The sequence below is a fragment of the Mus pahari genome, chromosome 7 (assembly GCF_900095145.1).
Source record: "Mus pahari chromosome 7, PAHARI_EIJ_v1.1, whole genome shotgun sequence".
In the NCBI taxonomy this organism is placed as follows: Eukaryota; Metazoa; Chordata; class Mammalia; order Rodentia; family Muridae; genus Mus; species Mus pahari.
In genome coordinates this window covers 112,452,052-112,467,766 of record NC_034596.1, presented here as the reverse complement: position 1 = coordinate 112,467,766, position 15,715 = coordinate 112,452,052, and the positions used below count along the sequence as shown (strand labels likewise).

Sequence of the window (15,715 nt, the reverse complement as noted above, 5' to 3'; positions counted from 1 at the left end):
GAGGGAGGGAGGGAGGGAGGGAGGGAAGGAAGGAAGGAAGGAAGGAAGGAAGAAAGGAAGGAAGGAGGTAGATAACTTAGTGTGTACTGTTCTTTCAGGGGATCCAAGATGGGTTCCCAGCATCCACAGAGGGTTGTTCACAACTTCCTATGACCCCAACTCCAGAGGATCCAACACCTTCTTCTCACCTCCATGAGCACCTGCACATACATGTACATACAAAGAGAGAGGAGAAGAGAGGGGAGAGAGGAGAGGGAAGAGGAGAGAGAGACTTAAAAATTAAAATTTTTAAAAAAGAAATGATGGATGACATAATGGTTTAGCAGCTAAAAGCATTGATTGTTCCTGCGAAGGACCCAGGTTTGGTTTCCATTGCCCACCTGATGGTTCATAAACAAGGAATCTGATGTGTTCTTCTGACCTCTGTGGGTACCAGACACCATACATGATAAACATACATGTATCCAGATAAGATACACATACATATAAAATAAAAATACATGAATCTTTAAAATATAAATAAGAATAAGGGAATATTACTGTGCTATGTGTTAGCATTTTGTCTAAGCTCCACCCCATAGTTACCTGGCAACAGTCAGGTATGCCTGACTCACTATAAAAGGGACTGCTTGCCCCCTCCACCTTCTCTTGCTCTATTGCCTTCTTGCACTCACTATGTCCTCTCACCCCTTCCCCCTCTCTCAAGGGAGAAAAGGAATATGTTTGGTGGAGGTCTAGTCAGGTGTGGGGGAAGGAGGTACCTCCGAGGGCCCTTGCTGAGGCATCCTTTACCCTGAGAGACCAGCCACATGACAGTATAGCATAGAAGAGTTTATTCAGGACATGGAGCAAGGGTTGAGAGGGTAGTAGAGACAAAGAAAAGCAGAGAGTAGAAGAGTAGAGAAGTAGAGGCCAGACATGAACACGTGAAGAGAGGGGGGTGATGGGAGGTGGTGAGAACTAAAGGCTAGGATGAGCGGTTTTGAAAAGTCAGATTCCTATGAGGGATATGAGGGGTGGCTCTATCCTAAAAATCTGGGCAAGATTCTGAAGAGGTGGGCAATGCTCAGCTGGCGCTAAGAACAGAAATGTGGGTGCTTTGGGCCATATAAACTTAATTACTGAATCACTAACTTAGCTCGGCTTGCAGCCAAGCAGAGAACACACAGGGCCAATGAGACAACCTCGATGTACCTGGGCGCCCAAACTATGCACCTGAACATTGGCAGCCTGGCCTCTGACTGAGAGCCAGCCAGTGGATCCTCTCCTGCTTCTGATAGGAAGAAGTCTGTTGTAACCAACGCAAACCTTGTAAAGGTCAGGGACAAGGAAATGTTCTCCCTCAAATGAAAAGTATCAAGTGATAAAAGCAGAAGATGGCCATAGAAAAGGGGTTTACAGTTTCAAAGCACTGTGGTTTTTGTTTGCTTGTATTTTGTTTGTTTGTTTGTTTTCCATGCTTCCTCCTAGACACAAGTCAGTACATAAATTAACTATGAACTTGAGGCAGGAGAATGGACACAGAAAGGAATTCATCATGGTGACAAAAACTGCACATTCCAAAGCTGGAGAAAAGACATAGAAGGGCCAGTTTGCCATAAGTTACACCTTTTTCTTCTTAGCTTCAATGTGTTAAGTGTTTCAGAATTGTGCATGTTTGATATAAACTCAATGTACAAAAGTCATGTGCTGCACTTGAGAGTCCTTGAAATGTGAGCTAAAGAATTTTCAAACTATTGACAAAATTCTGAATATCCTGTGCAACACAGCTGACAGAATTCGGTTCCTGTAAAGATCACAGCTGCTCTTCAGCGTTTTTGTTAGAGAAGGCTGTTTGTTTTTTAATTTGACTCTTCATGCTTGGTAGGATGCTGCTGTCCTAAGGACACAAGAACAGGTGTAGGTGTGCAGCCGCAGACCCCTCATATACTGTGGTAGGAAAGTGCTGGAAATTATGCAGCCTTCCTCAAAACATTAAAAATAGGGCTAGTGAGGTGAATCAGTGGGTAATACTGCTTACTGGGCAAGACTGATGCCCTAAGTTCAATCCCTGGATCCCACTTTGGAAGGAAAGAACTCCCAAAAGTAAGTTATCCTCTACCCCTCTATTCATGTGCTATGGGGCACACACACACACACACACACACACACACACACACATGCACACACACTAAAATAAAATCTTCTAAACATAATTTAAAAACATGATTGGTGTATTCTTTTGAAACTCTATTTGTGGGTGTATATATCCAATGTGCATTCATAATCACAGACACATTGGTAGCAATTGTCAAAGCATGGAAGAGATCCTAGTGGATGCTGAGTGATGTGAGCAGGACATGCAGTCCAGTGAGAATAGAAATCCGCCTTAAATAATGGAGAGGGACTCCACTGTAGCATGGAGGAAACTACCCTGCTAAGTGAGTGATTCCAAGATGAGCGTAGAAGACATTGTGCCAATCACAAAAGTGGAAGTACTGTATGATTTCGCTCAGCTAAGTCACTACAGTTATTAGGTTCATAGAGACAAGAAGTAGAATGGTGGCTGGGAAATAGGACAAGGAAAAGTGTTCAATAGGGAATTGGTATTATGATGAAAAGAGTTCTATGGGAGGCGTGAAAGATGCATTCAGTGTCCTCATTGTCACAGTGGTTATGAAAGTGGCATCTGCTATGTATATTTTAACACAATTTAACCATTATCACTCCAGATGTATGTACTAACTTATATACAGACAGCCACAGGCAACTTCAAAAGTTTCTACTTCCTGTCATTAAATCTGCTTTTCACATTTAGTAAATTGTACGATCTTGCTGCCAAAGGTAGTATTTCTTTGGCACTCTTTGGCAAAAATGTTAATTGGGAAATTATACAAATTCTGTTCACATTGTACCTTTCCTGTCTTCCTATTTATTTTTCAGACCTCTGCAAGAACAACTGCCTAAAGCAGGAAATCAAGCTGTTGGACCTATTGAGATAGTAAGTAAAACCAGGACACAAGTGTGTGCATCAGAAAATTGTGAGAATTGGCAGCAGCATATGGAATGTTCTCATTATTTGGTAGTTTACATCTTCTATGTGAAAAACAAAAAAGAAATAGAAAAGGATTCATCATAATGTCTGTCACAGTCAGTGTTCTATTGCAATGAAGAGAAGCTATGACTAAGACAACACTTATAAAAGAAAGCATTTAACTGGGACTTGCTTACAGTTTCAAAGAATCAGTCCATTATCTTCGTGGCAGGGAGCATGACAGCAGGCGTCATAGTGGCAGGCAGATGTGGTGCTGGAGAAGTCGTTCAGAGCTACATCCTGATCCACAGGAAGAGAGAGGAAGAGACACTGGGCCTTGTGTGTGCTTTTGAAATCTCAAGGCCGACCCCAGTCATACACGCCCACAACAAGACCACACCTCCTAATCCTTCAACCCTTTCAAGCAATTCTACTTTTGACTAAGCATTCAAATATATGAGTGTACAGGTGTCATTATTCAAACCGCCACAGTGATTTTCCAAAATGACAGAATAAAAGAATCTCAAAGCTCCACAGTAAAAGATAAGAAAAACATGCAGTCTCTGAGCTATGATATCAGCTTTCAGAAGCATAAAGTTTGGGATGTGATGGGCATAAATGCTACACAACCATGCTCAACAGCATGGACAGTTATGCGTGACTTTTACTATGTTTACACTTGGAGAAGTTTCAATATATAAGCATTAATTTATATTGTTAGTATAAAATTTCATTTTTCAAGTAGCCTCTTTAATGATTTTTTTATTCTTTCAGAACTTTATTAATGCATACAATGAATTTTGATCAAATCTACCAGTTCTCTCTGTTTTTTTTTTCCCTATCCCATCCCATCACTGCCCCTCCTCTCCCTCATATGTCCTTTTATAAAAATCCACTGAGTCCACTTGGTGCTGCCAGTATATGCATGGAAATAGGGTCATCATTTGGAGCATTCATCATCCAGGGGCATCATGCATGAAGAAAGCTGACTCTCCCATTCCAGGAAGCCATCAGTTGCCAATGGCTCCTGAGCAAGGAGTAGGACTTCATGGACCTCTCCTAACTCTGTGCTGTGATTTTATCTGGTTTATTCTTGTACAGGTCTTGTGCAGTTCCAACCACTGAGAGTTCATGTGTGCCATAGCTTTGCCATGTCTATAAAGTACTGTTTTGGTGGACTTACCCATGCCCTCTGGATGTTTAATACTATATCCTTTTAGAACCTTTCTGCTTCCTCTTCCACCATGATCTCTGAGCCTTGGAAAGAGGATATCTTATGATTTAAGAGTCCCAAACATTCCAGTCTCTTATCCTCAGCATATTTACCATTAGTGTGTTGCTGTCTTGATTACCATCTACTTTAAAAATAAGTTTCTCTGATGAGAGTTGAAAAATGCACTAATCAATGGATATAAATATAGAACTTGGGGGACAGCTTAATACTATATCAATTGAGCAGAATTATAGTTTTAGGCTCTACCCTAAAATCTGAAACCAACCAAGCCATTGGATTTTTCCCAGTTGACTGTACCATGTATGAGTTATGTCTTATAGAACAGGCTTAAAATCCAATAAGAAAGTGGCTGGTTATGTCCATGATGTGTGTACCACTATTGTACTATCTACTATCAGACATCTCTTGCCAAGACAGCTATTGTAACTCACAGAGTTTACAGGAGGGTAAGATTGCTGATTACTTTTCTCACCCAGTAGCTGAAATAGAACCTTCTAACACTGTGAACACCAGCCAGAAGTGATGAAGCTTTCAATGGACCAAAAAATATTGAGTAGGGCTGGGAGTTGTATATGACAGGACAGGGTAGGTGAGAAAATATTGGGGAAAATATAAGAGATATATCCCTCTTAAAAGTTTTTAAAACATCATATGGACACCTACTACTGTATAAAATATGTATGTATGTATGTATGCATTTATGTATGTATGTATGCATGTATGTATGTATGTATGTATGTATGTATGTATAAAAAGAGTTTAAATGAAGTTACTACCCTACAATAAGGGGACAATGTCTCCCTGGGGTGGCACAGGTTATCAAACAAAAAGTCTATTGCCTGGAATTTGGTGCCTTTTTTCACGTTGTTGGTCACTTGGAGTCCCATAACCCTCCCCCAAGCATTACAAGATATTGGCACTGCACTTGGTTTCCCTCCAAAACTCAATACTAAATTCCTATTGCTGAAGTCCACATACTTGAGTTTTAGAACCTTGGAGACATGGAGAAGACAAGCTGGTATAAAAAGCTTTTAAATAATTACTATGTAAAGCCTGCATATAGTAGAAAACATGCCAACACAATTTGGAATTCTGTTCAAAGAATACTGTCATGCACATCTTCTTAGACATCTCTCCAACACTAATCTCTAGTTGTCAATGATATAGCAACTGTTATATTTTGGTTTCTGTTGATGTGATAAACATCATAGCAAAAAAGAAACTGGAGAGGAAAGGGTTTATTTTGGTCTACATCTTATAGTCCATCATCAATGGAAGCAGATGCTTGAGGTAAATCCAAGGAGGAATACCACTTACTGGTTTGATCTCAGACTCATTTTAGCTACCTTATTTAAGAGCCCAGGGCTACCTCACCTGCCTAGGTATGGTTATACCCACAGTTGACTGGACCCTCCTACTGGTGTGTCATGAAACATTCCTGAACCCCAAAAGGCCACCAAGGAGCCAAATTTGATGAAACCGCATTAGGGTCTCTTTATTTAAGCTAGAGCTTGAGCTCCCCTCTAATCCTGACACAGGAGGAAGGTGGAGCCCTAAACCTAGTTTCAGGCAAGCATTTATAGAGGCAAGAAGGGGTATCTAGCCTGGTACACATCTGATTGGGGGAAGCATTATGGCCTTTAACATAATTGACTGGTGCTGGAAGCCAAACCATAAACTTAACTTCTTTCCTCATGATGGTTTTCTGGTGGTTATTAGGCAAGGGCAGGCTTGTAACCTGGAGATGTCTTGGGGGGATAGCCTGGAAACTGGTGCTAGGTGCCAGCCTGTTAGTTAACTTGAGTTCAACCTTAGGTCAGGTTCTCTAAGATGGATGTCTGAACCCAAAAGATTTGGTGTCTCACTACATTAAAATCACCAATTTTTTTAAAAAAAATGTCCCCATAGATATGTCCATAGGCCTGTCCTGATGAAAACAATTCTTCGGTTGAGGTTTTCTCTTCTCAGGTGTGTCAAGTTGACAATCAAAATTATCTGTCAAAACAAAACACATTTGTTTCAAAAAGTTAAAAATCTAGGAAGTATCAGAATGTATATAACTTTATCAACAAGACAATAGACCTCTAAACACATGCACATGTGGACAACACTAATATTTAGTAGTGTTTGGATTTCTGGATGTGGTATGTGCATGTGTGTGTGTGCATGTGTGTGTATATGTATATGTGTGTGTAACAACAATAATTATAGAAGAGATTATGAATTCAAGAGGGACTTGGGGTGACATGAGAGTACTTGGGAAGGGGAGAGGACAGAGTGAGAATTATGTAAATTAGATGTTTCCATACATGAAATTCTCAATTTTTTTTAATTTAAAAAAACAAGATAGGTGCTAGAAAGATGACTCAGTGGTTAAGAGCACCAAATGTTCTTCCAGAAGTCCTGAGCTCAAATCCCAGCCACCACACAGTGGGTCACAACTATCTGTAATAGGATCCAATTCCCTCTTCTGGTGTGTCTGAAGAGAGCAACAGTGTACTCATATACATAAAATAAATGAATCTTTAAAAAAAAGAGTGATGTTTAAAAAAAACAAAAACAAAAACAAGATAACACACTATGCTAGTGAAAAGCAGGGGAGCAGACACCCACGTATCATAGGCAGTACTGAAAAATGCTATGGACATTACTTCACAATTACTGATGAGATGTTGCAATGAGTGAACAAAAATACAATTTGCATACACAAAATATGCATTTCAGTAAACATTACCTTATAATCCTCCTCTCTTAGCGGGATGAAAACCCATGACACTTGTCATTCATGGTTCGGTTTTAGATTGGTATTATGGGGACTTGATATAAGATGGAACATTCAATGTTTGGCTTTCAGACACTCCATCTTACTACAAACATTCCTGTAAATAATTATTGACTCTTTTTTACAAGATAGGCATTATTTGAGGGCAAATTTAATGTAAGGAACTGTAAACAAAAATGAAGCATACAATTCATAACATATTGCCGGCTGGATGTTTACAATTAGTGATGGTGATGCAATAATGCTCATGAAAAAAAAAAGTGTTGATCAGCTTTTCATCAAGTCCTTTAAAATAAGCTTTGGAGTCACTCCCACATGAGATCTGAAGTATATTTTCATATAGTTTGAGTTTGGGGGGCTGTTTGGTTTTCAGCACCTATCAAATCATGATGTGAATCTTTCAGAGGTAAGACTGGGTGCTTGTTTGCTTTTTCCTGTAGAAAGAAATGCACACCCATGGTCTGACAATTGATCTAATCTCATTATCTGTTGGTTAGGTAATATTTGCTATGGTTGGCAGTTTTGCTTGTGTTTTACAACAGTAACATTTTCACACTTTGTTTTCTCAGTTCCGCTTTGCTGATAATCTGGACATTGTCCTCATGACCCTGGGAATACTAGCATCCATGATAAATGGAGCCACTGTTCCTTTAATGTCCCTGGTTTTAGGAGAAATAAGTGATCATTTAATCAATGGATGCCTAGTACAAACTAACAGAAGTAAGTACAAGATCTTTCTGTATTACTGGAGACTCAAACACATTAAATAAAGTAATCAGACATTGATCTTATAGATTATTATAAAATAATATTTGTATAATATGTACTTGTCTACATTACTTGATACTAAATAACCAAGGCCTGTATTAGAGATCTTCAGAAAAATCAACAGTAAGATGTGTGTCTGGATATATAGCAGTGGTGGAGAGAAAAAAGAAAAGGAAAAGGAAGAGAGAGAGAAAACATCCAGTGCTGTAGCTAAAGTCCAAAGGCTGCTTGTTGGTATATAAGAATCATCTGAGATCCTCTGCAGTTCATTTTGTCTCTAGAAATTTTAATAATATTCTGAGAATAGTGGGTGTATCAGCAATTAATCAAAATCATGGCCCATTTGCATCATTCCTCTATAATGTCTCCTTATGAAGAAGAGATCAGAGAGTTAGTTGTGACTAAATCTTTTCATTCATTAGCTTCTTGGGGTCTTTATCAAGATATGGACATATGTGGTATTATCAGTCATATTCAGTACAAAGGCAGCAAAGAACATACAGGAAAGTATTTTGCTAAAATCAAATACTTAAACAATAGCAAAGTAGAGAAGAGCCCTAGCAAAGAACCTGAAAGCATATTTTCATGCTCCTCATGTTGGTGAGCATCTTTCCTGCATCACATCTCTCACACAGCTTCAAGGTGATGCCCTTTAAGGTGGCTTTAACTTAGTATATAATTCCAAGGTCTTTTAAGGCAGCATTTAACTTAGTGTACAACTCCAATGGTTCTCCTGTGCATGGATGTACTACGTATCTGATGTGGTTTAATGGATATTTTTATATATAGTAATTCTTCAACTTTACATATGTATTCCAAATTCAGTATCCTTATAAGCTATTTATTGTAACTGGGACAAATGTCTCATTAAAACCTGTACCATCTCTTAGACACTTACCTAGCTTTTGCAGTATGCCTCCCTACTTGATTTTAAATATATCATGCCTCTCATTTTCTACTCCCTGGCTGATATTTCAAGTGTTTCCCTTTTATCTGAATGGACCTAACCCAAGTGATTGTTTCCTCCCTAAACAGTTATGAGATTTTTGTTATTTTACTGATATAAACAGAACAGAACTAAATATGTGAATAAAATTAAAAGTTTGTTCTTTATAGAGGCTGGAGAGAGTTCAGCAAGTAAGAACACTTATGATGCTAATGTGGGGTGTGTGTGTGTGTGTGTGTGTGTGTGTGTGTGTGTGTGTGTATACACATAACACCTGTAACTCCAATGCTGCAGAAGCAAAAGCAGAGGATTATTAACAGCCTAGCTCCTTCAGTGAGAGAACATGTCTTAAAGGAAAAGTGTAGAGAGTGATCAAGCAGGACACCTGACATGTTCCATGTAGGCAGGCACACACACCTATAAACACACATATAGATACAACACACATAAACACATACACCATAAAATGTGTATGCAAAAAAAAAAAAAAATGAGGCAGACCCTTCAGTTGTCCAGGCAGGGAAGTGAACCTGCAAAAAGATGAAAATGAAAACTCAGTTTGGATTGACTTCATCAGCCTGGATCAGACGTCAGGAGGTATAATGCCAGGCAGTTCATTGCCGGCATATTTAAAACACAGCACAATTTGGGGGATGGGGGAAGAGGCTTCCAGGCAACAATCATTCCAATTCCAGATGCACAATAAAGCTTACAGTGTGACTAATTAGAAACCCTTTACAAAGTATATACGACCATGAAGGTGAATTCTATGGCTAAAGATAAAGGTATAGCAGGAAGAGTCTGGAATAAACATTCTGGAGAGTTAAGTGAGGTCACCTCTATAGTAAAAGGGTCATGGAGATAGCAAAATGGTCATTGAGTCATTAACAATAACCAGTCCCAGCTTTCTGGACAGGAAAACAGGCATTTTATCTCCTCCTTTGAGGAGAGACCCCTATATGTTTAACATTCCTGTTTTCCCTAGTGATCTGCAGGCAAAAAGACCTCTTTGCTATCAACAAAAACATTCGTATTTTACTGATATAAGCTAAATTGAGTAGTATATGCTAAATTTTGTTGTGCATATTGATTCATAAGTTTACTAAGTAGATATTTACTGATTGTCAACTCTGTCTCACTGATGCAATGATCAACCCAGCAGCCTAAGGCAGTCCTTTTAGGAGTGTTCATTTTGTTTGAGGTATTCCATAACTGATTGTCTTACTTGATGTCATGGTTTGAATGAAAATTGCCCCCATAGACTTATGTATTTGAATCCCCAGTTCCCTGTTGGTGTAACTGTTTGAGAGGAATTGGGAGGTGTGGTCTTGTTGGAGGAAGTGTGTCACTGAGGTTGGCTTCCTCTCTTCTCTCTCTCTTCTCTCTCTCTTCTCTCTCTCTCTCTCTCTCTCTCTCTCTCTCTCTCTCTCTCTCTCTCTCTCTCTCTCTCCCCCATCCTTACTTCCCTCCACCATCTTTCTGCCCCATGCTTGTGGATCAAATGTGATCAGCTCCTGCTCTAGCACCATGCCTTGTTGCCTTCTACCATATTCTCCAACATGATGGTCAAAGACTCTAACCATTAACCTCAAATTAAATGCTTTCTTTTATAAGTTGTCATAGTATTGATGTCATGTCACAGCAATAAAAGTAAGACACTTGCTGTGGTTAGGAACAGTCAGTGCACATGTAATAGATACTGCTGTGGTATATTTTCTCAGTGTGACAAAATACTTGACATGGGGCAAGTGACGTGGCTCAGTGGGTCAAGGTACTTGCTGCTGAATCTGATGACCTAGATTTGATCTCCAAGGTCCACAAAGTAGAAGAAAGAATTAACTCCTGAGTTGTATTCTGACCTACACACACACTAAGCAAGCAAACAAATGTGATGTCAACAAATTAAAAGTAAGAAAGCGTTATTTTGGCTATTGGTTTGGAAGGGTTGGGCTCACAGTACAATGGCTCACTGCCATGGGCCTGTCAGTGTGCAGAGCAAAGCAAAAGTGCTTACCCCCTGGTAGATAAGAGGCAACGAGAGCAGAGAATAAGCCTGAGCCAGTGGCCACCTCTTTCTTCTGCTTTTGTCTCATGCTGGCCCCTGTTGGATGGCACTACCAGAATTCTGTGTAGGCTTCCCCTTCAGCTGTTTCTCTTATGTCAATTGTCCCTAAAAAGGCCCTCACAGACTCACACAGAATGTGCTTTACTAGTTTCCCCAGCTTTGTCAACCCAATCAAGATGTCAGTCATGATTAACCATCACTATGGCAAACGTACGAGCAGTTTAGATTTAATTACGTTTTTTGAATATTATTGTTATATCATAAATTAAAGAGATGTTCATGGGCTGGATAGGTGGCTCAGTTGTTAAGAGCACTTGCTGGCTTTGCAGAGGGTTTTATCCCAGCACACCACAGTTCCAGGGAAACAGATGCCCTTTTCTGATCTCCATGGGCACCTGACATGCAAGTAGGGTGTGTACATACATGCAGGCGATACTCTCATACACATAAAATAAAAATAAATGTTTAGAGAGAAGTAGGAATACGAAGGGGTATTCTTTTAACATTTTAATGATAGTTATGCTAATTACTGATGTTACTTTTTTGGAGGATAATAGAGAATTATTTCCCACAAACAAAATAAAATATTAACTATCATAATTAGAGGTTCTTTTCTATATAAACATTGAACTTTTGTATTGGCTACTTCTATTGATATAATCTCAAATTAAGATTACACTATTTCTACGTCTGTGTGATAACACTTTAGAAAGAGTACTGATTATCTTTAGTAGCTGAGTTAAATCTCAGTTAACATTTCTATTAAGATTTATTATCTGTATTCTTTCTGCATCAATTTTAATTTTTGAAATGGGCTAGTTAAAATTATGTATCATGATTCCATAAATGGCATGAGGGAGATAACTATTCACATATAAATAAATTCACAGACATTATTATATGATATAAGAAATGAAGAACATTTAAGTCTGCAATATTTTTCCAAATGTTTATTACAGAGGTTTATTAAAGAAAATTGTAACATTGGGTACTGTCTATGGTTTTGTATTGTTGGTTAAGTCAGGACTTTGGATATTGTTAATAGTAGGTGATATTTTTCCAGAAGTCACAAAGAAAATTTTGTATCAAAGACTCATGAGGAAAGATTGTTTGAAACAGTTTTGTTATTAGTTCCCTTGGTGATAACCACCTGTATTTCAATAATATTTTTACCATATGTCCATTTTTTACCATAACAACTTTTAGAACTTCCCCATATATACTTGCATTTCTTTAACTTTCTAAGTCACTCTTGAGGACATGTTGAATTTAATTCTAAAATGCATAACATTGGGTAGAAAATGCGATTCTGTTGCTGTAACTTGTTGCAGTAAATCTCTCCAACCCAGATATGCTCTGGCAATGAAAATACAACACAATTAATATGATTAAATGCTGTGTGCCTAGATTGGGCATATCTACCGCTACTCTACCATCTTCTCCATCTACGAGACCCCTTAGAACTTACAGTTTCTTCAGGCCATGGGCTTCTGCTCCACTTTTCTTCTTCTTCCTCCTCCTCTGCATCCTCTCCCTCTTCCATTTTCTCCTTCCTCTCTCCCTCACCTTCCCCTTCACCTTCCCTTTTATCTGCCCAATCATCAGCTCTCCTTTATATTACAAATTAAGGTGGGAAGCAGGTTTACAGGAAATCACCTGAGTGTTGACTCACAGGAGAACAGATTTAACATCAAATATAATTAGCCCCAGAGCTACACACAACAGTGACTCTCTTGTCCTCAGCTGATTGTTAAAGGTATCCTAGAGAATTCTTTCCAGGTGTGAGCCATGAGGTCAATGTTGTGGGGAAACATTCTTGAAAGAAGAGATAGTTCTTGCAAGTTCTCCTTTAAAAAAACATAGGCAGCAAGGAATCATGATCCCATGGCACTGATTTCATTTTCTATAAAAGCAAGTAAACAAACAAAAATTGTGCATTTGGTTAGGAGGGAAAATTATGAAACATTTTGGGTAACTATTAATTAATTTCCTTTATAATTTAAAAAACAAATCTTTTTCTACAGCTAAATACCAGAACTGTTCTCAGTCGCAAGAAAAGCTGAATGAAGATATCATAGTGTAAGTCCAAATAAATTAAATTCTTACTTCTTACGTGGTGCTTTATCCAATACTTGTAAGAAAGAACTAAAAACCTTAATCATTTATATTATACATGATTAAAGTAAACCTGTGCTTTTCTTCCATTCCATATACAGTACACTTAGTACATAATTTCCCCATCTATCTAGAGTGTATGAGTCTGGGGAGATGGCTCATTCAGTAAAGTGCTTGCTGTGCAAGTGTGAGGACCTGAAATCAGACTCCCAGCACCCAGGTAAAGTCAGGCACTGGGGGGAAAGACAGAGGATCCCTGGAGCTCCTGAGCAAGACAGTGATCAGCAAGCTCCTGCTTAGGAAAAAACTGGCCTCAAAAATAAGATGGAGGGCAAGGAAAGAAAAAAAGCTAGTGCTGATCTTTGCACACACACTGTGTGAGAATATATATATATATATATATATATATATATATATATATATGTATATATATGTATATATATATGTGTGTGTGTGTGTATGGTATGTATACATGTTATACATGTTTATGTATATTTATATATTTATATACATTTATATTTATATAAATTTATGTTTATATATTTATATGTAAGTATATTTACATTTATTTACTTAGCAACATGGGATCATTTATTTGCCATGCCACATGTATGGAGGTCAGAGGTCAGTTCATGGGAATCAGTTCTTTCCTTCTACTGTATGGTTCCAAGGAATCAAACTCAGGTTGTCAGTTAGACGTTACCCACTAAGTCATCTTGCTAGTGTCTCCCTCCAGTTTTTAACAATTAACTCTGTTTCACAGTTTAGATCTCAGCAGTAGTATTAATTCATCAAAGAAACTTTTCTTAAGCACTTTATTATCTGTATTAGTTCTTCCAACTTATGCTTTTCCATCAATTATTCTGAGGCCTACACCCTGTTAACGCCATTCAAGTACACCTGAAATTCTTTCCCTTTGTGTTTTGTCTGTCTTTTCATCAGAATGCTGCTTTAGAACCTCATGTAGTGTGTTTCCCACATGTGGTTATTAAATGGCCCTGTGTCTTACCTGTTCTCCTAGTTAGGTGTTAAAACTATTTTCAATTATTCTTCTACATTATTATAAGTTCTAAAATGACCACCCACAAAGTTTAACTTTTGAACATATTAGCTTAATGTAAATTCCTTACATTGGATTTTAGAAAATGTGGTCTTTCCTTTGTCATTTATTTATTAATAGGAACATTTTCCCCTCCAATTCACTTGCACCTATCTTAATTACCTCAATGTAATTTTCTCACCTGAAGGTATTATAAATACTAAAAGAAGATAGAACAAACATGGTTTTGTTTTGTTTTGGTTTGGTTTGGTTTTGGATTTGGTTTTTTGTTTTTGTTTTTGTTTTTGTTTTTTCGAGACAGGGTTTCTCTGTGTATCCCTGGCTGTCCTAAAACTCACTCTGTAGACCAGGCTGGCCTCAGAAATCCACCTGCCTCTGCCTCCCAAGTGCTGGGATTAACAAACGTGTTTTAAAGTACTAATTTCTACTAATAATATCAAAGATATGATATGTATGTCTTAAGGGAAATTTTAAAATACTATTCAATATTTGTTCATTCTGTCATGAGTGATTTCTACATTCCAGAATAAAATTTACCAAATATTAGATTTCTTTTCTATTTTGGGTAGCATTATTGGTGATGGTTTTTGCTTTGTTTATCTTACTTGGGGGGAAGCTGTGTTCCTGCCTAATGTTCAGTCATCTTCCCTCAGGTTGACTCTATATTATATTGGAATAGGAGCAGCTGCCCTCATTTTTGGCTATGTACAGATTTCCTTCTGGGTCATAACTGCAGCCCGGCAAACCACAAGAATCCGAAAACAGTTTTTTCACTCAATTTTGGCACAAGACATCAGCTGGTTTGATGGCAGTGACATCTGTGAACTTAACACCCGAATGACTGGGTAAGGGAAGGAGAAGGGTCTGTGTGGCCTTGGGGTTAACATACAGTCTGAGTTTAACTAAACCACGGGAACTTCTCTGTTGCAGTGACATCAACAAACTCTGTGATGGTATTGGAGATAAGATCCCTCTGATGTTTCAGAACATATCTGGGTTTTCTATTGGCCTGGTGATAAGTTTGATAAAGAGCTGGAAACTCTCCCTGGTGGTTCTGTCTGCATCTCCTCTCATAATGGCTTCATCAGCACTATGCTCCAGGGTAAGCGAGCTTAGTCCTGGAACTGGAGACAGAAGAAGGAGCACAATGCTTACCAAATCTGCAAAAGAGAGAGGGGTAGAGGGGTACTTCTACTTATTCTGCATGTCCCAAAGTATGAGAGTGTATCAACCTCTGATCTTTTAGCCAATAATCACCTTTATGCCTTTAAATTACATGGTTAACATATGATTTTTCATTAATATCTTACTAACAGAAAAAAAAATAGCCTAGTACTACTTCAAATGATAGCACAGATAGAGGATGATATAACACATTGGACATTTAGCTGTTGCAGGGGGGAGTCTTGTATATTCTAAATCCCCCCAATGAAGGCATTGTAGTTCATTGTACTGGGTAGAAAGGAAGGGAAAAATCATCAAGTAACAAACACCCTTAAAGTGCTGTTTGATAGTGGTCTCCTCAAATTTACATTGTACATGCCTTTAAATGATTTAGAAAATATGTTAACATCTAAGTAAACATAGTTCAGCTCTTTAAACAAATTTGTATCTGCATTCTCAACTGCATTCTGAGCAGTGTTCTAGTGCACATAACAGAAGATAATAATCTTGTTTACAATCTGGTGAAGAATGTGTGTGTGTGTGTGTGTGTGTGTGTGTGTGTGTGTGT

The 15,715-nt window shown here is 38.3% G+C and overlaps 1 protein-coding gene across 1 annotated transcript in view; it reads left to right on the top strand.

The window, feature by feature from the left end:
* The window catches only part of Abcb5 (ATP binding cassette subfamily B member 5), a 92,272-nt gene that overhangs the window by 8,508 nt on the left and 68,049 nt on the right, over positions 1-15,715 (top strand). The window contains exons 3-7 of the mRNA XM_021202041.1: positions 2,923-2,980; positions 7,599-7,749; positions 12,833-12,887; positions 14,637-14,828; positions 14,914-15,085. Of these exons, the coding sequence (XP_021057700.1) occupies positions 2,923-2,980; positions 7,599-7,749; positions 12,833-12,887; positions 14,637-14,828; positions 14,914-15,085 (628 nt within the window). The remainder of the gene's footprint in view (positions 1-2,922; positions 2,981-7,598; positions 7,750-12,832; positions 12,888-14,636; positions 14,829-14,913; positions 15,086-15,715) is intronic.